This window comes from Ambystoma mexicanum, chromosome 6q, assembly GCF_040938575.1.
Source record: "Ambystoma mexicanum isolate Mex_15411 chromosome 6q, UKY_AmexF1_1, whole genome shotgun sequence".
In the NCBI taxonomy this organism is placed as follows: domain Eukaryota; kingdom Metazoa; phylum Chordata; class Amphibia; order Caudata; family Ambystomatidae; genus Ambystoma; species Ambystoma mexicanum.
This window is the reverse complement of record NC_090937.1, coordinates 1,361,136,710-1,361,160,103: the sequence shown is the minus strand read 5'-3', so window position 1 is coordinate 1,361,160,103 and position 23,394 is coordinate 1,361,136,710. Positions and strand designations below refer to the sequence as shown.

Here is a 23,394-nt window from a genome sequence, read left to right as displayed (position 1 = left end):
TCACTAGCTTGGTTCTGACATTACTAGGTGGAATCACTTTGGTGCCCTTCCTGAGCTTTATGCCGTCTTCCGATAAATTAAGCTCATCTTTTATGCAATAAAAACATTCAAATTGTTTTTCTACCTCGTTTTTGTGGGGCCACCCTGCCCTGGTCCACACCTTGACTTGATTCAATATAGAATCCTCACTATCAGCAATCTCACACTCATCTTTGCTTATAGCATTGTATTCAACCTCAGCAATACTCACACCCTGTTCTAACATCGCTTCCTCTGAATCCTTTCCCTCCACGGGTAACCTAGACAAACAGTCTGCTACTACATTGTCTCTACCAGCTATATACACCATCTTGAAGTCATATGCTAGGAGTTCAATCATCCATCTAGAAATTCTGGGTGATCCTTTTGCCCACTCCACACTACCTAGAAGTTGGACTAAAGGTTTGTGATCAGTTTTTATCGTGAAAGTCTGACCCCATAAATAAAATTTGAAATGTGCTACAGCCCACGAGACCGCTAATGCCTCCCTCTCAATCACAGAGTAGTTTCCTTCCGCTCCCTTCAATGGCCTTGAGGCAAACGCAATTATATGTTCAGTCTTACCAGAATCCACTTGAGACAACGCTGCGCCTAGCCCCATATTGCTTGCATCAACTGATAACACAGTTTTCCTTCCCGACACAAAACCTCCCAAGGAGGGTGCTTGTACTATGCACTCTTTTATTTTCCTGAAGGCTTCCTGGCATTCACCCGACCACTCAAACTTAACATTCTTTCTCAACAACTCTCTTAACGGAGTGGATATGGTGGCAAAACCATTGACAAATTTGTGATAGTACTCCGCCAGCCCCATGAATGAACGTAACTGATCTTTATCACGTGGCTGGGGAGCACTGCTGATGCTATCAATGAGAGACTTTTTTGGAGCAATACCATCGCCAGAAATTCTATGACCTAAATAATCTACTTCTCTAACAGCAATCTTGCATTTTTTTCTTTGCACAGTTAAACCAGATTCTTTAAGTCTCACTAAGACAGCCCTCAAAACCTCATTATGTTCCTCTTCATTTTCAGCAAACACTAGTATGTCATCCTGAAACACTGTTACTTTTCTTAGCCCTCTAAGCACCTCCTCCATCACACTTTGAAAAACAGAGGCAGCAGAGGCTAAACCGAAAGGCATGCGATTGTATTTGAACACTCCCTCAGGAGTGATGAACGCTGTGAGATGCCGGCATTCTTTGGACAACGGAACCTGATGATATGCCGCTGACAAGTCAATGATGGAGAATACTTTCGGTTCCCCCAGGGTGGAAAGAGTCTCTGATATGTTAGGAAGAGGATGTCTCTCTACAACTATGTTCCGATTTAGACTACGTAAATCCACACATAGTCTCAGATTTCCATTTGCCTTGGCTACTAGTACAACAGGCGATAACCATTCTGTTGCTGTTATAGGTTCAATTACTCCTTTTTCCACCAAGTCATTCAATTCGACGCGAAGCTTACTTCTCATCTTCAATGGCACTTGTCTAACCTTGTGTATCACCGGTTGCGCATTATTCTTTAATTTGATATGGTGTTCAAAGCTTTTAAGTTTCTCCAATTTCTCGGAAAACACTTCCGGGAACTCTTTAGTCCAGAAGTCATCTTCCACTTCAGCAATGGATATTGGCTGGGGAGCATTCGCCTGTATTCTTACCCCCAAGTTCTTTTGTTCTTCCCATCCTAATAAAGAGGCTCCCTTGTTTGCTACTAGAATGTTGGCTTGGCATTCTTTTCCTTTGTAACTGACAGATGCAGCAAATTCCCCCAAAATTTCTATTGTAGATTCTTCATATCCACAGGCTCTAACATCTGTGGGTTTAATTGCCGCTTCGCCCTTCTTCAATATTTTTATCAAAGTGTCCCTTGATATTATGGTCCAAGGAGAACAGGTGTCCACTTACATGACTAAACTGCGCCCGTCAATCAGAAAAGTGTCTGCCGGTCCTTTAGCCTCGCCTGAGATAGCTGAAATTTCAAATACAAACATGGCACTTGGTTCCTGGTTGGCTGACACTTCTTGAATGTTGTAATCTCTCCTGACCGATTCCTCAATGCTGGCTCTGTTCTCTACTCAGGGCTCAATGAAATTTATGGATGTAGCTTTGCATACATTTGCAAAGTGTCCTCTATTCTTGCACTTAAAGCACTCGGCAAATTTGGCAGGGCACGACGGAAAATTTGCACCATGTCTGGGGTTACCACATCTGGTACATGCATTTCTCACGGTCCAATTTCCTTTCTTTCCGCTGAGAATGTTTGATCTTTTCTTCTGGTCTATTGCACATACTGACATGGTGGTCGTATTTTGTTTGTCACCCTTTAGTTCCTTAACATATAATGATGTTTGTTCAATGCTCCTGGCTAATTCAAGCGCCTCATCCAGTTTCATGTCCTTGGTCAGTAGCTTCTCTTGGATTCTTGCGTTATTAGTACACCTGAGTAACTGATCCCTGATTAGAGAATCAGTCAGATTCTCAAATTCACATGAGTAGCTTAATGACCTTAAACAGGCTACATATGATTCCACCGACTCTGACTGTTCCTGTGCTCGCTGGAAAAATGTATGTCTTTCAAAACTGACATTTTTTCTGGGCTCAAAATGATCCTGTAGTTTTTTGAGAGCTAATGCATATTCATCAGCATCACCCGCCTCTGGCATATGATCTCCAGTCAGTCCATCAAAGATCCTGCGTCCTTCTGTGCCCAAATTGTGAACCAACAGGGCCTTTTTTCGAGCTGAAGAATTTCTGTCACCGCCCATTGCCACTAGATAGTTCTCAAATGTATCCTTCCACTTGTCCCACCTGAGAAGTGGGCGGCCAGGTTCATTGAGAAACGAAATAGGTGGAGGAATTGATGTTGCCATGGTGATGTAGGGGCTGTGAAGCGGTAAGGCTGTGAAGCGGTAAATCTTTGACTAATTGGCGCAATTAACCCAATATATAAATTTGTTCACTGCATGAGCTTTTCCTTTGATTTCCTTTGATGTACAAACTCCTTTGTTCATTGTATGAACACTTCTTTTTTTCCTTTCACATACGTTCTAGAGCAATTGTTGTGTTCTTCCTCTCTTTTTTTTTTTTTGAGAATTTAGCCGGCGGTGGTTCGACGTCACAATGGAGACCGGGGCTCTTGAATGAGAAACCTTCGTTGCTAGGCAACTAGTGTCACAATGAAGACCGGGGCTCGAGTAGACACTCCCCCCACAGCGTGCTTTGTAGCGCGTGTCTGCACGCGCCAGGACCAGCTGAGGGCCGCGTGCGCTGGCACGCAGGCGGCGGTGGCGGGGCTATCGCGCAACAGCTGCGAGCGTTTAGTTAGCAGCTCGCGAGCCCGCTCTGCTGCCTGTCTTCGCGCAGCTCCCTCGCGGCTCCCTCGCGGCTCTCCCCCCGATCCTGTCACTTGCCTGAATGGGCCTCCTCCCTCCGTCAGCCGTGCGCGGCTCCCTCGCGGCTCTCCTTTTCAAACGAAAGCGGCTCAGCTGATTTGTCCAAGATAAGGGCAGACCTCGTTTCCTCCCTCTTCTTCTCTCCGCCCTCGATCCGCCTCGCCTGCTGTCGCTGGTACGGCGGGGAGCGGCGGAGAAGACACGGTGTCAGCAGATCAGCCGTATCCGGCGTTGGGGTCCCGGCACGAATCCTCGTCGCCAATGTTGAAATTGATCGCACCAAGCAATGATTGTGGTTAAGAACTTGTTTATTCAAGTTTAGCTCAAGCGACAGCAGGCACCACCTCTGGAGGCAGGACCCAACTGAACACCTTAAGAACTTCATAGATAAACACTCCAAATCATAACACTCTAAGAATACTCATGGCTCACATGGAACATTGTATAAAGTACATGAACAGAACATTGTGAATGTCAATTCCATACTCAGAACTATATAGCCCTGTTAGTGCTTGTTCACTCCGTGTTTACCTAATAACAATTAGTGTATGTAAACACAACAAGCTGCTACTTTCAAGAAAGACTTCCATGCCTCTTGTGCTTTAAAATCTACTATTTGATAGTTGGTACCCACACCAGACCATGGGGCTGGGAGGTAGGGAGGGGGGGGTAGAACAGTGGGGAGGAGCCTCCACGTTGCCCCGCCTATTTTCTGAAATGTCCCCTCCCCTCCCATCACCACTTAGCACCCCCCCGCTCCCTCCCACAACGCCCCAGGTAGGTTTCGTTGCACCCCTGCGTCTGGTCACCCTGCGGGCGGACCTTGTTTAATGAGTGACCCACCAACCGCCCACCTTGTTCTATTCGTGCCCCTGGTTTGACCCCCAGCCCCTAATGATTTCTAGTGACGTCACTGGTTATGCCAGGTGTTCTGTGTCTACCTCTTGTATATAACGGTCTACAACCTCATGTGATGTAACTTGCTGGTAAAATAATAAACCTGTCTGCCTTCTGTAGTCGCCTCTGAGCCGTCCCTCCAACATCGAGAACCCCTACAGTACCTTTTCCATGTGTTTACATTAGTTCCGAACACGCCGGGTTACTGTTGCTAGCTTTGCTGAGCAGTCATAATCACCAAGGGAGCGATGGGCGCGTGTGGCGCAGAGACAAGCAAATGGAGCAGGTGCCAGGTGAGGCCTGGGTGGCGCCCTGAAACCCTGCGAGTCCAAGGGCCGCCTGCAATCAGCGGCAGGCACCCTTCAGGACTCTGCGCTCTCATCAGGAGCCTGAGCTGCCAGACTCCAAGGGCCTCTTCACAATTGCACATGACCGCCAGGCGCACTGCATTACAAAATATACTTTTGTATGTGCGTGCCTTTTTGATTGAATTGATTTTCCCATCTCTCGGTGCTCCTTTCAGTCTTGTTTTGTCGTCTTATGTATTTCCAGGAAGACAACACTAACCCGCTGACTTACTACACAGCCCTTTAAATAGGGAATACAAAAGAGGCAAGGCTTCATACATTAAGTGAGAATATCTGCTTTACTTCGGCGATGGTGAAGTGGGCAGAAGAAGCGTCCACACTTGCGTAAGCATTAGTAAATGGAATATATTAGTGATCGGCGCTGACGTGCCCAGTCTCCACCCCGGCACTATGGAAGAATACGTGCTTCTTGTTTTATATTTCTCGTTTTTCATCTGCCTTTGCGCGCTGGTTTGTTTTTACTTTTCTGGGTGCCAGGAGATGACCTATAAACACGAAGGTAAGAAGCGGTGCACGTTAATTGTATCTGGTATGTCTTTCTTTACAACAGTGTCTAATGAAATGCTATAGTGGCCTCGTTTTTAGTTTTGTCACATAGAAACATCATTATGCTCCTGAATGTCTTCTGTCACCACCTGTAGCTCACATCTGCATTCCAAATCATAATGTGGTGGTTGATGAATGTTATAAACATCGTATTTTTAAGCGAACACAATTGCAACCTGCTGCATGTAATGACAAAATGTCGCCAAGTATCGATTGCAAATACAATAGAAATAATGCTTTCGCTCAGATACATTAATTGGTCACACCTGGCAAGATGTCACACTCTCCCCCTCTTTGTAAACTGGTTAAACACGCTGTTACCAAAGATTGTTTTTGGTAGCCGCGCAGTGCCGTATTTACAAAAAGACGGCCAGCAGGATTCTAAAGCAATCCTCTCGAAACCAGGCAGCAATGAACAAAGATTCCGCCGTTAGGATCAAATATACTATTTAAAATGTGAACTGACGATAACATATTTCGTGAATAGATTTGATCGCCTTATTACGTGACCTGCTTTAGATAAGTGGAGTTACATCTATGAATAATTGTTTAACATCTTCCTGCCTTCATTTCTTGGAAATACTGAGATTGCGACCTATTTTCTGTAAGTGGCACTTGCTGGATTCCTATTAAACTATTTGCGCGAGTCTAGGAACGGGCCCCCAGCGGCAGGGAACAAAGGAATCCTATACCCGTACACAAAACACCCAGCGGCGCCCTCGTGTATACCTAATAATTGCCTCCTTTAAAAAAATGCTATCTTTATTTGATATACGACATAACAATATAAACCAATGCAAATGAAATACGCCAAATACAGGATAACTCGGTGTATAGTGCCCTGTTATAATACTACTAACAATCGGGTGCAGGCATTGAAAAGTGGCACTAGGAGAGGAGAAAGGAAAAGGGGGGCACAGAGGGAAAGAGGTGCAGTGAGGGAGGTGGGAGACTGCTATTGTGACGAAATGACTGCTGCTGTACAGGAATACAAGGATGAGTGGTGGCTAAACCACCTACTCAGGACTCACCCTACTACAACCTAACAGTGACCCCAATCATAAAGGTGAAATGGGCACAGTCAAGAGATATGCCGCCTTCTCTTTTTGTGGTTACAGGCCCAAAGTCAGGCTATTCTCTTAACAATAGCAACCAAACAGCAGTAGCACAAAGACTGGACAAGAGAATACTGTCCATTCATTGTTCTACACAAATATATACTTTCTACGAACCAATGTGCAATTAACACAAACAAAAAGCCATCCCTATGAGATAACACAGAATATGCTGTACATGTATGTGATAGCACTCTGGGTACTGGAGCAGGGGTGAATAGGCAAGAAATTGCAACAATGTCTCTTGAAACAAGCATTGGCAAAGCCAACAGTGTTGGCTTCTGTATAATTATTAGGCATTTGCTAGGGACTGTTATTCGATGGCCAGGTACTCACACCATGGTAGCTGCTACTATCAATGGCCAGTTAATATCACTATGGGAAACACCTAGATGTTAGTGTGGCTGTTTTGGAACAATGAACTGTAGCACTCTGGTGTCATGTCTTAATGACTGGATGTTACATGTTGTGTAGCGATAAAGTGGAGGCGTTATTTTGGTTGTGTAAAGGGTGTGTGTTTTTGTTTGCATTGTTGCGAGATCATTACTTTTTGCAGGTTGATTTGTGGTTGTGTTGAGGTTAGTGGCTGGTTGCAGGTGTTGATCAGTGATTGTGCCGGTGAATGGTTGGTTGTGCCGGTTTTGAGCAGCAGTTGATGGGTGGTTAATCAGGTTGGCTCATGGAAGTGCAGTAGGCGAATGGCAGCGTGAAGTATTTTGGGTCGTACGCCAGATAAGGTAAGCAATGTTTTTTAATGTCCAGTCCTGCACAACTCTTGAACATACGGGATGGTAGGGAACACGAGACTTGAAGTAAGACAACAGAAGGAAACACCGGGATTCCCCACACCCATCCAGCACTCTTAACTCCCTAATGGTCTCTCTAAGAACACCATGAACGTATTCATGAAAACACATTCCACTTCCAACTATGACGTCGCCACACTTAAGACATCACTACACAGTGCAGGTTGGCGAGTGGCAATTACGGTGGACTGTAAATTATATGCCACATTTGTATTTCTATTTATTTTGTATTTATCACATATCAGCTTTCACCCACCTAAAAGCAATTATCTGCTTGTGGACATTATTGAACCAGGCTTGATTTTGATTGGCCACGCTGATTGTCACATCAGCAGAGGAATCACCTCATCTAAAGTTTGAAGGACACCAAACTGGTAGACTGTTCTGGCATTGAATGGATATGGCCACTTCAACCAAGTGTGGGGTAAAAGATGTGCGTCGGTTCTACATGAAAATGGCACATTCACAATGAATTATGGTATTTGCGGATCAAAACAGAAAGGGGCTTTGCGGGATCTCTCTTAACCTCAACATACGTAGCCAATGGCATCAAGCCAGATCAGGCAGAAGAAAAAGGCCTGTGTTTGGCTCTGGCAGTGCCCGGGAGAAAGCTGACTAAACATCCTACTCACTACAGAGGCTACAAATATCCAGGTGTTATAGGCAGAACAGCTGAGTGTAACTAGATGCACTCTTAAATCAGGATGGGCGAATGTGGCTCCTCTCCTAGGTGCAATGCATCCAAGGTGCTTTACGAGGATGACTATGGTAACGTGGGTGGCTGGATCCCTATTGGGCTGAGGCTCTGCTGTTGTGGGCGTTATCTGCATATTCCAGCCATTTCCACTGCTCCCTACATTGACTGCGGTTACCTTTTCCTGTAAGAGGACAACAGAATTAGCTTGAGCCCCAAAGCGTCTATGAAATGCATGATCTCATTCAATTTAGGAGGTTTGGGAATGGGCAGGACATACTGCTGGCTTTAAAAAAATGGTTGCAGTTGTGTGGGTTGGTACGTGAGAAACATCAATTAAGGGTTTATGGGGTAGTTGCATTATGGCGGGTCAACAGATGATGTTGTATCCAAATAGAGGACAGAAGCAGAACAAGAGCATTCACACCTGGTACGCAACTACCCCTGGTGTTCTACCCAGTGACACTCCCATCAAGTAGAAATAAGGAATGATTAGCCTCAGATTTGACAGAAAATGAAAATGTGCAAATTAATATTGTGTGCCAAATGAGTGTGCATGTTGCCGTATTGTCTGCTAAACTGCTAGTGGAAGTCCTATTTAGTCAACATGTGATGCTATGCTTTTGGGCATCAAGCCCCGTTGATGGAATGAGTAGCACCTTGCCTGCATTATTTATGGATTTGGGAGTTTTGGGAAAGGCTACGGTTACCTTGTGGCTGCACTCCATCGCCTTAAGTCTGAAACCTGTGGATCACCAGATGTTTTGGACTGCGACTCCTATGGGCCCTTACCAGTAACTCTGCTGGGTGAGGCTGGCGGGAGTTGTAGTCCAAAACGTGGTGAGCCAAAGTCTGCAGACCCCATGTTGCAGGGAGTTTGGGACTCGTGGTGAGAAGTCACCACAGATTTTCATCAGCGTCACTGGAATAATTCAGATGTGGCAGGGGAGTTGTGGCCAACAGAGTGTTCTCTGATAGGTGGGACCTAATCTCTCTGCAAAGGGGGTGGTCCCTGTCCAGTCTGCAATGTGTATGGGAAGTTTGGGGGGGTAAAGTTGAAGGCAGGGCCATCTCCAACGTTCCTCCCCACCGTGGAGCCGTCTGGGACGGAAGTACTAGTGAACTGAGTGGTTAGTAAATTGGGCAGTGGTTATCCTCCTCTTATGTAGTATGCATATGTATATAAAGATTAGAAATGTTAACCTTATCTGAGGAAATCTGAATGCAGTAGTCTATTGGTGACGGTGGTAGATAACGCAGTATGCAGAAGTGTACAATACAGACAGACATTTTACAATATAGACAAAGAGAAACATGGCAGTATATAAAAGTCGATTGTACTAGTATGAAGAAAATAATGCACGTTTGGCGGACTGTGTGTGTTGTGCTTATCGCCATAGTGTCCAATTAATTATATAAGCGCTGCATTTGGTTTGACATCTCTCAGATCATTGATACAAAAGCAGAGTCCTTCTTCCATTAAAAGCTCGCTGCCACCCTAAGAGTGAGATGCTACACATGAGAGGAAAAGATGTAATTCTAATGGAACCCAGTAAAAAAACAGTATCATTCTACGCTACTCTTTGTTTGTCGTACGATTAAAAGCTGAACTGGTCACTTAAAACGTTCCTCTTGTGCTAAATACGAGATAGTAAAAGGAGTCTTTAAAAATAAAGCTAAGAGGAAAGACTCGGAAGACAACTTCAGTCGATTAAGTTTGCTACATAATTACCAACACATAGAAGGAATTGTTACCAACAAGTATCTTGCTCCTCAACTGTATTTGATAAAGTGTCCATGCCCTAAAGTGCGTAGGTTCTGTTTTAGGATGCATCTCAATCAACTACCAGTTAAAGCAACCTATGGAAAAAGGTGGAAAATTGCTCTAGATCAACGTATGTGTCGGATTTGTGAGATAGGAGCAAACCTGGAAACTGTAAAACATATATTGACTGAGTGTCCTAAACTGGAGGCTGTTTATCGATCTTCGTACAGACAATATTATTATCAGTTTGACTTCATTGCCACGATGCATTTTTAGAATTATTGTCTGAATACTTCCTCACAAGCCACGATACTCGTTCTGTACAAGGTTTGGCAAATTGTGTTACCTTTACTCAATGCTGATGGTCATGTTTAGAGATTCTATGGAAATTGCGTAGAGATGTGGATATGTGTTATTTTGACCCATTGCTGTTGTTCTGTCTTTTGGAATTATCTAGTAATTTTAATATGAGATAAATGATATGATGATTCTCAGCCTGTTCTTTTGTTTAGGATATTAATTGCATAATGAGAGGAGGATTTTGTACCTTGATTATTTGAACATGTATGTATGAATTTGTATGGAAATTAACAAAGACTGTAGTTGATATTTTATTGTAGTATTCTGTTGTAAAAGTTATATTAACTGAAAACAACAATAAATTATTATCATTATTAATTCACGTTAAAGCTCCTCTTTAAAAAAAAAACAGACATACTCCTAAGTCCCGTCCCCTTTCCTCCATACTTATGGGACATCTCTCCGTCCTTTGGGACGGTACCGGAGCACTTTGTAAAAAATCATCCAAATGTTTCCAAAAATGTGTCCGTCCTCTCTTTCTTGTGCGGGGCCCGGCACGCGGCCGTTCCCCCGCCCACATTGGCTCCGCCCCACGCATCGCCCATCAGTCCTTTTCGCCGCTCGATCGGGGCCGGACGCACTTGCATCCTCGGAAGATTTTCTTCCCTTTTTTCCTCTCTGGCTCTCGCTAGCGTTCGGTAATTAGTCTGTCTATGTCTTTCAAGTTAGACTTTCCAGATTGTTCATCGTGTCACTGTCGCTTCACGAGGACGGATCCCCATCCTCTTTGTTTAGAATGTTTGGGTCCGGAACACCGTTGGGACTCCTGTTTTTACTGTGACTCCCTTTCGGTCCGGGCACTTCAAAGTCGGTTGGAGCGGTGGGAGGAGGTGTTCCGACGAACTCCTCCTTCGCATTTTCAGGCGTTCATCGACGAGAAGAAAAAATGCCCGGTAAGTTCTTTACTTTTCAGAGCACCCCGGTCGGGGGATACCTTTCCGGGTTCCTCTCGGTCCGGGAGGGGCATTGATCGCTCTGTCACCGGGGTTCGCCCTGCGGTGCCCTAATAAAGAGTTTTCTCTGAGGGTATCCGTAAGGGGCCTGTGAACACCGGAGTACGCTCCGAGGCCCCTCCTGTGGGGGCTGTTTGTAGACCCAGTTCTACTGAATTGTGGGCTACCGGAGCCTCTCTGTCGGCGTCCCTCAAAAACAAGACCGGGGTGCGCACCGAGGCCTTGGCTGGGCTTGTTGTTACCGAACGGATGTTCGAGGCCCGTGCAGATAAGGCTGTTACCTGGCCTGGGTCCGAGGTCCCTTGTTCAGAGGCTAAAGCTACCAACAGTTCTGAGAGGCCGGAAAAGGCCTTGTCGGTGAAAGCGGTTGCTCACCGTTCCCGCTCTTGTGGTGACACCAGATCTGTTGAGGGGGCAAAGAAGCAAAGTTCTTCTTTTACCGGCAGTGCCGAGGTCCTTCCTTCGAAGGCTCAGTTTGCGGTTGGTATGTCACAAAAACATTCCAGGCCTCATAGTACCGGCTCGGCCGAGGTTCCTTATGTTAAGGCTAAGATTAGGACCCCTGATCCATCGACGGGGACCCCTGCCTCACTTCCTCACATGCCGCAGTTCCCCTCAGATGAGGACAAAATGGCGCCCGTTCCCGCCACAACCACGGCGGCCATTTTAGGTGCTACCCCTACAACTACGCCATCGGCCTCTGGTGTAGGGTTCGGTCCCTTGGGTGAACCTAAGGTCCCTTGTGCGCCTCCTTACCGGCCGGTTTATGATTAGAACGCCCGGATGCCTCTTCCGCACAATGTTTTGTTGCCCGCGGGGGCGGCACCTTTGATTTATGTGGATACGTCGGTGGAGGGGCCGGTGTGGCACCCTTCCCCGTTACGTCCCTGGATTTGTCCACCTCATGAGAGGCCTCCTCAGGTTCCGAAACAATCTCTTGAGGACGCCTTTTTCGGTAAACTTCAAGCGCTTATGCGCCCCGACCCCATGAGGGAATATTTCAAAGGGCTTTTCAAGGAGATATGTCCACCTGCGCCTCCGGCTCCACCCGTTCCTCCGGTGGTTCCGCCGGCACCTCCCTTGCCCATGGTGCCTCCCCCGGCTCTTCCGCCTGTGCCTCCATTGTCCCCAGTGGACAAGGCAGTGCCTGACACGGCTCAGCAGGATCCTGACCTGTCAGATGATCCTCAAGGCGATCAGGACAACGAGGACCTTCCCCGCTCTATCAGAGCCTTTCATGACCGGGTACTGGACATGATGAGTTTCTTAGATGTTCCGGTGCCCGAGGTACCCGCTCCGCAGGAGGGCGTGCTTTCTGGGGCGTTCACCCTGTCTCCCTTGGAGCGTACCGGCCTGTTCCTGCAGAAGGACGTTCTGGCCGAGGTCCGAAGAATATGGGAAAAGCCACACTCGGGACTTTTTGTAAATAAAAAGATTGACGTGAGGTACAGGCTACATTCCTCGGAAGAGGTGGCCCTGTCGTCTTGTCCGCCTCCCTCCTCCACACTGGTGGCTGCGGCCACGTTGCAATCCAGACCTGCAGCATCCTCTTCCACGACGGCTACTCAGGTCTTGGGAAAGGAGGACAAGCTCCTTGACTCCCTAGGGAGAACATTTTTTGCCAACTCGGCCTTGCAGCTCAGACAGGCCAACGCTGAGTTGATATTAGCGGGAGCTAACATGCGGATGTGGAAAGGTCTGTCGGAGTTTGAGGAACACATCTCAGTCAAGAAGCTGGAGGACTTCAAAGGAGGCCTTTCCGATGCCAGGGTCTTGGCCCAGATTCTCCTGGAGGCTGCTGCTCATCACGTAGACACCTCGGCTCGGGGCCTTATGCTGGGGGTTGATACCTCACGGCAGGCGTGGCTGCATGCCACTAAATTTCTACTAATTTCTAAAATTCTACTCCCGGCTGTTTACGGTACCCAAACCCAACCAGGCTGGCCATCGACATCCCCTCGGAAGATCGTCTGTGTTTGAGGGAAGATGTTACCTATCCTCCTAGGGAATCAAAAGAGGCAGCTTTCCTGCCTTTTGGCTTTCCTGTTGAATTAAAGACAGGTATGCTAGCCATTAGTCAACATAGCCTTTCCATAGCTGACCTGAGCTCACAGGATGGACATTTGTATCATATCATTATGTACACTGTCATTCACCATAAACAAACCAGGTATGGCCTCTTTTTTTTAAATGTTACCCTACCAACAGACTGATAAGCCACAATTATGAGATTTTTGGATCAGAGAGGCAGAAATTAAATGCATTCTCGGGCTGCAGAGACATGGTGTCCCAGCAGCTGCCTAAAAGGCCTGTATGAGCTTTGAACCTACCCCGTACTACTGAAGAGTAGGTGCTTCAGATATCAGGAGTCTGATGCAGCAGGACATTTGTATACTATGCTTTTGGCTTTATGAAGGAGGTGGGGGGTCTGATTAGCAGGAACAGAATTACCTGCATCATTTTATTCTTTATTAAAAAATTGACAAGACTAGGGTTTTCGCAGCTATGCTGGGACACGCTCCCTGCTTTGAGGCACCATTGTCACAGGGACGAGCAAGGGTCACTTGAGGGCCCTGATAAAAATGCTGGGCATTGGCTGCAGGAGTAGCCATTCCACACACTCTAACCTGGTGTCAGCCTGTCTGTATTGTCTTCAGCCTTCCAGCGTAGGCACGAGTCGGACACTGCGACATATATCGGCCACTTATGCCTGCACACCATTCTAAGCACAGTGCAAGTATTCATATGCAGAGCCCTACAGCAGTGCAGAACTTAGTGAGGATAACTAATGTATTCAGAGGTTTGAGAGAACAAACTAACAAAGTTCTGTTTTAAAACTATACTCAAACTGACACCGCATTTGCTTTTTGCACCTATACTAAAGGCAGATCTACTGTATTGTGAGTGCTTGTTTTGCAGTCCACTACACTCCGCAATGACTCCTTATCTTTGCAAGGGACATATTTGTTATGCCTCAGAGCTGTAAATGCCCACACAGCTGCTTTTATATCTACAGATAGCCCCAATACCGTTTTTGAACTTTAAAGGAAATAAACAATCACTGGAGAAAGATCAATAAAAATGCTAGAGAAGGTGTTCATGGAGTTTCCTGCAATGGACACAGCTATTATTTCCAGTGTTACAAAGTACAAAGTTAGAGGCCCTTCTCTGGTTGCCTCCTGTAAACCTCTTTTATAATAAATCTCACACTTGGTTCAGGACTTGCGACAACTCAACTTCAATTTAGGCAATGATTGATTTAATCACAGTTTCTCATAGTCAAAGTTGCACAACTTAGATCGTATAGCCTGAATCTCATGGCCAAGATCACATATCTTTTAACCAATCTTATGGCCTAAATCTCATAGCTGACACATGTTTCGAGCTAAACTGTTCTTCAGGGCTACTTTTCTGGGACAAGTATTGTATTCAAATCATCCCCTAATACAGTTCACGATGTGTGCACCTCCACTGTGTGTAGGTCAAATTACATTAAATCTGTTATTTTTTCTTCAAGTCATTATCATGTTTATTCTATTGTGTTAGTGCAGTTTATTTCAACTGTATAGTATTGGACTCATGGGTTGCCCCTTCATTTTTGCTGGTGGCACACGGGAGAAACTGAAATGAGAACCTGACAATAAAGGGGAAACCCATGAGCTCAATACTGTACAATACTATTTTACCAGTGAACCGAGGAACTGTGAAGCTTCCTTGGAGAGAGGCTGAGCTTTAGAAAATCTATTGATACCTGCTACTGAGTTCGGAAGCAGCAGTGAAACGAGTTGAGAACATCTGCCAGAGTGAAACATACGGGGGAGACTCCGAACAGGTGTGAGCAAGAAGTGAGGGAAAGGTGTGAGCCACTTGTGTGGAGTAGAGCTGCAGGAAAGTGTGCCGAGGTGTGAACGTAAGCCCAGAGATGACAGCGAGAAACCATGCATACTGATGTCCAAGTCCTGAGGGAAGAGATGGAGAAAAAACAACATCTAAACTCCAAAGTTATGAGTCCTTCAGAGAGGCATATTGACAAGATACACTGTATGATAAAACTTAGAGACCGAATCCATAGATTGCATTTAGAAGCTACTTTGAAATGACTGTTGAATGTTAGAACTTATGGTCAAAGTTCATAACAAAGAATCAGTAAACTTACTGTTAAAGAAATGTTGCATGTTGGAATTTGTGCTCAAGCTCCCTAGCAGCCATAGAGAAAGTGATCTGTCAGAGTATTTTGAAAAGTTCCTAACCTAACAACCTTTTGACAAAGTGAACCAACAGAGAATGTCAGAACTTGGCCAAGGTTTCTAGTGAAAAACTAACAGCATATCTTTGTATATAAAGCTGAATGTATGTATGTGTGTATGTTTGTCCGGCTATACAAATCCACACTGTTGAACCCACTGCTACCAGATTTTGCATGGATTCCTCATTTGACTGGGGCAAGATTGTAGTCTATGTTTGGATGCACAACCTCTACTCATATACTGATGATCACCTCGATTCACTACAGTAGGTACTAGAAAGAGACATTTGGAAAAGAATGTTCCATATGTTGGTTATTCCTTTAAAATGTATTACTACTGTACACAGTTCGAAAGTGTTTATTAAGGCATTTTTGAAGGCAATAAAAAAAAAATGTAAACTTTTTTTCTCATGCCACTTCAAATATGGGAAATGGCAAGAGTACAGTTTACTTAAGTTCCTTCACAAGAAGAGAGCACAATCAATCAATCTTTCTTGGACATTTTCTCAAACGTGCTGAAGTCATTAAGTGACTGAAACATGCCGCACAAAAAATGAACATCACTTGGAAAAGCTCCATCTGATGCAATGCAAAAATCAATATCAAGAGCTTCTGTAAAACAGCAACAAACAGCAGCATGACTTGCCGACCAGAGGACAAGAGCAACTTTTACCAGGGCAAATGAGATGCCAGAGCAAACTGTTGCAAGACTTGCTGACATGAGGACAAGAGCAACATCCTCCAGGGCACGAGACACCAGAGCAAACTGAAGCAAGACTTGCCGACAAGAAGACAACAGCAACATCGTCCAGGGCACATGAGACACCAGAGCAAACTGAAGCAAGACTTGCCGACAAAAGGACAAGAGCAACATCCTCCAGGGCACATGAAATACCACTCGATCAGGACACGGGCAACGCCGGGTACCCCAGCTAGTAATTTTATTATAAATTAGTTGAAGTCAACTTTCTGATCTGTGTTCATCCTTATCTTACTACAGAATATGATTAGAATTGTTTGTATAATATGGGAAATGGCAAGGGTACAGTTTACTTAAGTTCCTTCACAAGAAGAGAGCACAATCAATCAATCTTTCTTGGACATTTTCTCAAACGTGCTGAAGTCATTAAGTGACTGAAACATGCGGCACAAAAAACGAACATCACTTGGAAAAACTCCATCTGATGCAATGCAAAAATCAATATCAAGAGCTTCTGAAAAACAGCAACAAACAGCAGCATGACTTGCCGACCGGAGGACAAGAGCAACTTTTACCAGGGCAAATGAGATGCCAGAGCAAACTGTTGCAAGACTTGCTGACATGAGGACAACAGTAACATCGTCCAGGGCACATGAGACACCAGAGCAAACTGAAGCGACTTGCCGACAAAAGGACAAGAGCAACATCCTCCAGGGCACATGAAATACCACTCGATCAGGACACGGGCAATGCCGGGTACCCCAGCTAGTAATTTTATAATAAATTAGTTGAAGTCAACTTTCTGATCTGTGTTCATCCTTATTTCACCACAGAATATGATCAGAATTGTTTGTATAATGTCACAAGAGAAAAACGTGGTGAGCCAGAATCCTGACAGCATTTCGGCACATCTACCTGTTATCTCAAGACAGATAGAACAGTGGCACATAGACACTCTTTGACAGCTCTTTTCTCTGTTTCTGTCCATCAGAAATCATCTGAATAACATCTCTTGATTAAATGTTAGGAAAAAACAAAGCCCTTCCACCAATGCAAATCTATAGCAATTACAAAACCTATTCCAGCGCATCAAGAAAACAGACTAATCAAGCAATAGTAGCAAACCATAGGTACAACCAGTGGCAGCTAATCCATAATGGGCAATAGCACGACACACCACCCATTATAGAGGCACCAACAAGCGAGCAATATCAGGGAAACGTGGTTTCCTGTTATATTTTGAAGTTACCAGTATACATGCCCAATAAGCTGTGCAAAGCCTGTGACACTTTGCTTCCCTAGCCTTGCATGGCCATTGGGCAAGCAAGCTAGTGAACTGTATGGCCAAATATGTGTAAGGGTTGGGTCTGTGCCTCCCCACATTAAGAGGGACTTGGGCAGAACTTTCAGGTTCTCTGGCTTGACTCCACATGTCAGGAATCAGGGTCTTCCTCTGCTGCTTGTTTCTTGACTGCATGGTGCCAGGGAGACGAAGGGCCTGAATAGCAACTTAGAAGCAGCATCAAGTCTGCGGCTAGAGCAGGTGAGAAAAAATAGATGTGTGCGTGTGTGTGTGTGTCTGTGCATGCATGCGAGGATGTGTACGTATGTATGTGTGCATTCGATGGTTGTGTTTTTTAAGTGCACACATGAATGAGAGTGCAGTGTGAATGTTGCGTATGGGCATGAATGAGTGCACGTGTGAATGAGAGTACTGTGTGAATGTTCTGAATGGGAGCATGTTTGAATGCGAGAAAGTGTGTATTTTGTATCGGTGCAAGACTGCGTGTGTGAAAGGGTACTCAGGGAAGAAATTTGCAGGACAGAAGTGGAGTATGGGTCTGGGTGGCACAGTGGCAGGGGATTATTCCCTCTGGTTGGAAGAACTGTTGACTCTCGTAATACCAGTGAATGGCATACGTGGCATAGAGGGCACAGTTCTTCCTTGAGTGATTATATATTTGTTGACCACTTTTTAATGAATTGTTGCGGGTCATTTGATATTTTTAGGAATAACTGGAGTGATCTTTCAGTTCTCACTGCGCAGTTCGACTGGGTTCCTAGTATTAGGAAATGTCGGCAAAAGCTCCAACTGATCGCTAATGTGGCAGGTACTGCAGTAAGATGGACTGACTTGAATATCCACCGTCTGAATTCCAACATACTACAGGTACTCAATCGATCGATTTATGAGTGGAAGCTTTCCAACTTTAATGCATATGCGTTCCATTCATTCGTAGTGATGAGTTGGGCTTGGGGTGTGGAGTTAAAAGCCACCAACAGGCTAGACATGCCCACTGTTATAATGCCAAACTGGCACTAGCTAAAAAGAATCTGAGGTGCGCAGTGAAACAGATCCACCGTGCTGTTCATGAAGAGTGCACCCGTAGGGAGCTAATTAGAAAGCACAAGCAATCATATAAAAACTACTGCAAATCAATTTAATTTGAAATGCTTCAGAATGATGTTGAAAAGATGCCTGGGATCCTAATTACTGCCGATGTGAATGCCTTTTGGTATCTGTTCAATGGGCAGGACCCCAATTACGCAACCTCCCAGTCAAATTCAATATCTGAACAAGACTGGATCAAGTTTTATGAGGAAAGGTTTGGGTTGTCTAAGGTGGACCCCCCCATAGGTATTAGATCTAACCAGAGTTGCAAGGTAGAATCCCCCTCTTGACCTGGAAACCATTCAAAAACTGATATCCAGGTGCAAGCGATCACCGGCCCCTGGGCCTAACGGCCTCACAAACAACACTCTGAAGGATAATCAATCCACCTGGGCCCATCACCTGTACCTGGAGTTTAGTAACATTCTCTCCACAGGTGTGACTCCAATTTCCTGGAACACAGCACATGTTGTCCCGCTCTTGAAGTGTGGCAGCAGGACTGACCCATCAAACTATCGCCCTATAGCACTTGTCGATGTGGATTGCAAGATCTTTTTGTCCTTCCTGCTGTCCCTTCTTTAGGAGTGAGCACGCACGTACCATCCATTGGATCAATTCCAGACTGGCTTCAGGAAGGACCACTCGACCAATATTAATGGGCTTGCCCTTAAGTGCATGCAAGAAACGGTGTGGATGACATCAGGGCATTGCATGTATATGGCCTCGATTGACCTGGCTGCCGTGTTCGATCATGTAGATCGAGGCAGCCTGTGGACAAAGTTGGCCAATTGAGGCTTGCCGTTGGGGCTACTGAGGTTAATCAGTGGTGTTTATGAAATTTGTTGTGTCCAGGTCTGCTTAAACCAAAGGGGGGATCTTTCGAGGAGAATTCTATCTTACCAGGGGTTAGACAGGGATGTACACTAGCCCACTGGCTCTTCAACCAATATTTCTCCGACGTCACACTCTCGCTAATGAAGGAAGGACTCCTTGCTCCTAAGATTGGCAAGGAAAAAATGATTTGGCTTGCATATGCAGACGACCTGTTAATATTTGACCACACAAGTGTGGGGTTACAACGGTCTCTTTCAAATTTTGAAGTATATGCTAAAGCCAATGGTTTAATAATCAATCCTAATAAAACTAAAATTATATCCTTCAGGAAAGTGAGGGCAAAGAGCTCTAGGTTTATTGGTAAGTTAGGCGGGACTCCCTTGAAACTTGCTGGGTCAGTGCGATACCTGGGATTCAACTTTTCAGCCTACCAGGGTTCTAGGGTAATTACTGAACCTATTATACATAAGGCTAAATTATTGGCAGATCAGCTAGTTAAGATCGATAAAAGGTTTGGTACATTTTTCCTGAAGCCTGCTTGATTTGATATTCTTCGAAAGTAAAATTATTCCTAAATTAACCTATGGCCTGGAATTACAGTCTGAGAAAGTTAGAGGAATATTGAATCTAATAGAGGGCCGCATTTGGAGAAGAATCTTGGGAATCCCGAATGCGATCCCTATTTCTGCAATTAGGTTTGAATTGGGGACAGTCTCGATGTGGGCACGGGTACAGTGGGCCTGTCTATCTCTGTACTCAAAAATTAAAACTGCAATGCAAAATACACTGTACCATCTGATGGGTAGAAACCTAGATTTATCACGGACGCTGATCGCTTTGAAGGACAGATCAGAAGCCATCCTGGATGAGATTGGAACATCCGTGGAGATCTTGATATCAAATCCCATGAATGTTAAACAAATCTTATTCGATTTGGATTGGTGTCAAACTATCGATGACTTCCATTCATATCCCTCCTTACTCCACTTGAATCACGAACACATATCTCAATGTTTGCCTACAAAGGTTATTCCTCAATTTCCGGATAGAGCTTACAGAGGCATTATCCTTAGGGCACGATGGAATGTCCTACCTACCAGGGAAATATTAGTAAGGAGATCACTAATTCCGTTGGGCGAAGCCAGCTGTAGGTTCTGTTCGGCCAACTTGGAGACTCTAAAACATCTGGTTATTGAGTGTGTGCCACTACAGCCACTGAGGGTGACATTTTTGGAACCCCTTAATGTGAATTATATTCTGTATCATGAAGGGTGGGCATGGAAATGGTGTCTTAATATCCGCACCATCTATGAGGGTTTAGCACTATCAGGTTTTATCAAAAGCATGAATCTGTAACATGTACCTACTGCTATCCATTGCTCTTCTGTTCTCTTTCTATTATTAAACTTTTATTGTGTATGTTATAAGAATCAGATATGTTTTTTTTTTATTTTGAATTTCACTTTTTTAAGAGAGAATGTTCTTCTAAGTAGAGATATGAGGTAAAGTGTGTTTGTATTCTTTATTTAGTATTTTTTAATCATATGATTATTAATGTTGATACTGGATTGGTTCTTTTTTGTTATGTTTTGGATTTTATTATATGCATCTTGTTGTTTTGTAAAGGTTTAAATAAACCAAATACAAAAAAAAGAAAGGGCATGTGTGTGTGCTAGCCAGGACTGAGGCTCATGGGGTGTTAGAAGACATCAGTGCAGCAATTATGAACATTTTCTTACAATGGTATGTATCGCTTATTTTACTGGCATTGTGCGCAAAGCTAAAATGATGAGTAATCTTATGTTGGCTGACTACATTGGGGGAGCTGGCATTGACATTTTCTTACAGTGGCATGCCAAACATGATAAATGTTCTCAACTGGAACACTTGCCTACTTTGGTGCAGCCAGTTTGGATGTTTTTCTCAGTGGCATGACATTCTTTACTGGCATTATCTGCAATTCCAACTTGATGAGTGTTCCTTCGTGGGAGGGGTACATTGGGCAGCCAGCATTGGACATTTTGCTAACAATGGAATAGCCTCTGTTATTGCCATTCTAGTCAAAGCCAATATGAGTCATGTTCTTATTGTATTGGAATACTAGCCTACATTGCAGTAGATAATATGGATGTTTTCTAGTAGATAGTATGGGCGTTTTCTTTAATTCTAGTGGCATGTTTTGCTGGCTTCATGGGCAAAGCCAACTTCATGAATGTTCTTGTGTGGAAAACTGGCCTACATGGGTGCAGCCTGTAAGTATGACGAATTGACTTCTGCCCTTAAGGAGTACAACAGTGAGTAGAGTCTAAAACATCCCCTTAGCCCTCACACTTCTACAAAGCAAGAGCCAACACAGTTATAAAAGTAAAACGGGCACAGCCAAGAGATATACCATCTTTGCCTTTTGTGGCAACATGGGCAGAGGGAAGGCTATACTCTTAAGAAGTGTGAATGTGGTTCAGTAGCAACCAGAAAAAAAAAGTATAACAATTCAAAATAAAGCAATGTCCAATCGAGGGTCTATAAAATGTATACTTTAGCCAGACACACCTGGTACACCAGAAAACGTTGTAAAAAGAACCCACCCCTGAGGAAGAAACACAGAATATGCTTGGATAGAATAGATGTAGCACCTGGGTGATGAGACAACGAGAGAAAGGCAATCAAAAGATCACAGTATTCAAAGGGATATTTCTGAGAGTTGCAAAGGGGGATTCAAATGACCTATCCAGTCCCTAGAGCCCAAAGATGGACAGGGGGATGTGGGGCAGAATATTTTTACAATTGTCTTGGTGGTTCAACAGCGTTGAACCAGGCTTACCAACGCGATCACAGTGTTAGCTCAGGTCGAAGATGCAGCAGTCACGATGGCCCAGCGGCAAGCTGGCCTTGAGTCTGGGTCGAACGGAAGGTGGCTGCGGTCTCAAATTGTCTAATTGCGATGTGTGGATTTGGTGGTCCCCAGGTTTTGTCGGCGGTCGCAGTTTGACAGCGGTGAGCTGGTACCTGGATGCCCAGGCAAGCAGATTCTGTGTGGAGGCTCGGAAGTCGCTATTCGGGGAACACCGGGGTCGGTTCGATGATTTCCCTTCACGTACTGAAAATGTCAACACGGGGAACAAGGCACCGAGCTGGCGAACCAGTCCAAACTGTTCTGGGAGGCGCCAGGCTGTTTCACCAGCTTGGTGCCTCACTCCCTGTGTTGAAAATGTCGGTAAGTGTAGGGAAATCACGATGCACTAGTAAATACTGGGTTCTTTAGTAAACATTGGACCACAGGATGCTAATGGGAGTATTTTTGATCGTAGACCGCTAGGTTGCAGATCATTTCATGTTGACCTGATCAGGCTCTATGTTACATCACCCTGTATGATTTAAAAATGTCAGGTAAACAGGAGAGCTATTTTTTAATATTGGTATTGATATCAGTTGGTTGATATTTGTGGGTGTTTGACAACTCTCAAATGGGATTGGCGAATTGGATTTTGCTTTTACCTTTTATGCCTATATGCTTAATGTTATTACATGGTATACTGGCCTACATTTGCACAGCCATTATAGACATTTTCTTAGAGTGCCTTGGCCTGTTTTATAGGGCTTATCGTCAAAGCCAACATAGACTACATTGGCTCAGGAAGTATTGACATGTTTTATTATAGTAGTACTGCATTTATTTGTACTGGAGTTATGGAACAAGCAACATTATGAGTGTTCTTACTTGGGCATATTCTCCTACATTGATGCAGCCAGTCTGGACAGACTTGTTTCCAGTCACATGCACGTTTTTACTGGCCTTATGGGCAAAGCCAACATGAGTATATTCTTACTTAAGAATACTAGCATATATTGCCATAGCCAGTATGGGCATGTTTTCCTATAGTACTGACATTATGGGCATAGCAAGCATGAGTATGATCTTATGTGGGAGTACTGGTATATAGTGGTGCAGCCAGCATGGCATAGCAAGCATGAACATGTGCTTTCCACAGGCATATATTTTGGGCAAAGGAATTATGAAAATGTCTTGGAAAATGCTCTTGTGCTCTGTTTGTGACTTTGGATCTTTCATATTTTGTCATGTGTTATCCTGCAACACCAGTTGAAAACTGTGTGGCTTTTGTACCCGCATTTTCACAAAATATTTGCCGTAAATGCACCATTATGACACGTTCTCTAAAACAATTTCACAGGATTCCAATCAAAAAATTCACCAGCCTCTGCTGGGTGCTACCCATAAGCTTATACAAAAAATAACCAATTTTAGATATGTTTTCATGGTTCG

At 44.5% G+C, this 23,394-nt stretch overlaps 2 protein-coding genes across 3 annotated transcripts in view; both read left to right on the top strand.

Moving 5' to 3' along the window:
• The window catches only part of JAKMIP1 (janus kinase and microtubule interacting protein 1), a 3,487,328-nt gene that overhangs the window by 2,430,148 nt on the left and 1,033,786 nt on the right, over positions 1-23,394 (top strand). The gene's annotated exons all lie outside the window — the stretch shown is intronic.
• Positions 5,013-23,394, top strand: part of LOC138516680 (uncharacterized) — a 77,453-nt gene continuing 59,071 nt past the window's right edge. Inside the window, exon 1 of the mRNA XM_069631980.1 lies at positions 5,013-5,200. Coding sequence (XP_069488081.1) covers positions 5,092-5,200 — 109 coding nt within the window. The 5' untranslated portion in view covers positions 5,013-5,091. The remainder of the gene's footprint in view (positions 5,201-23,394) is intronic.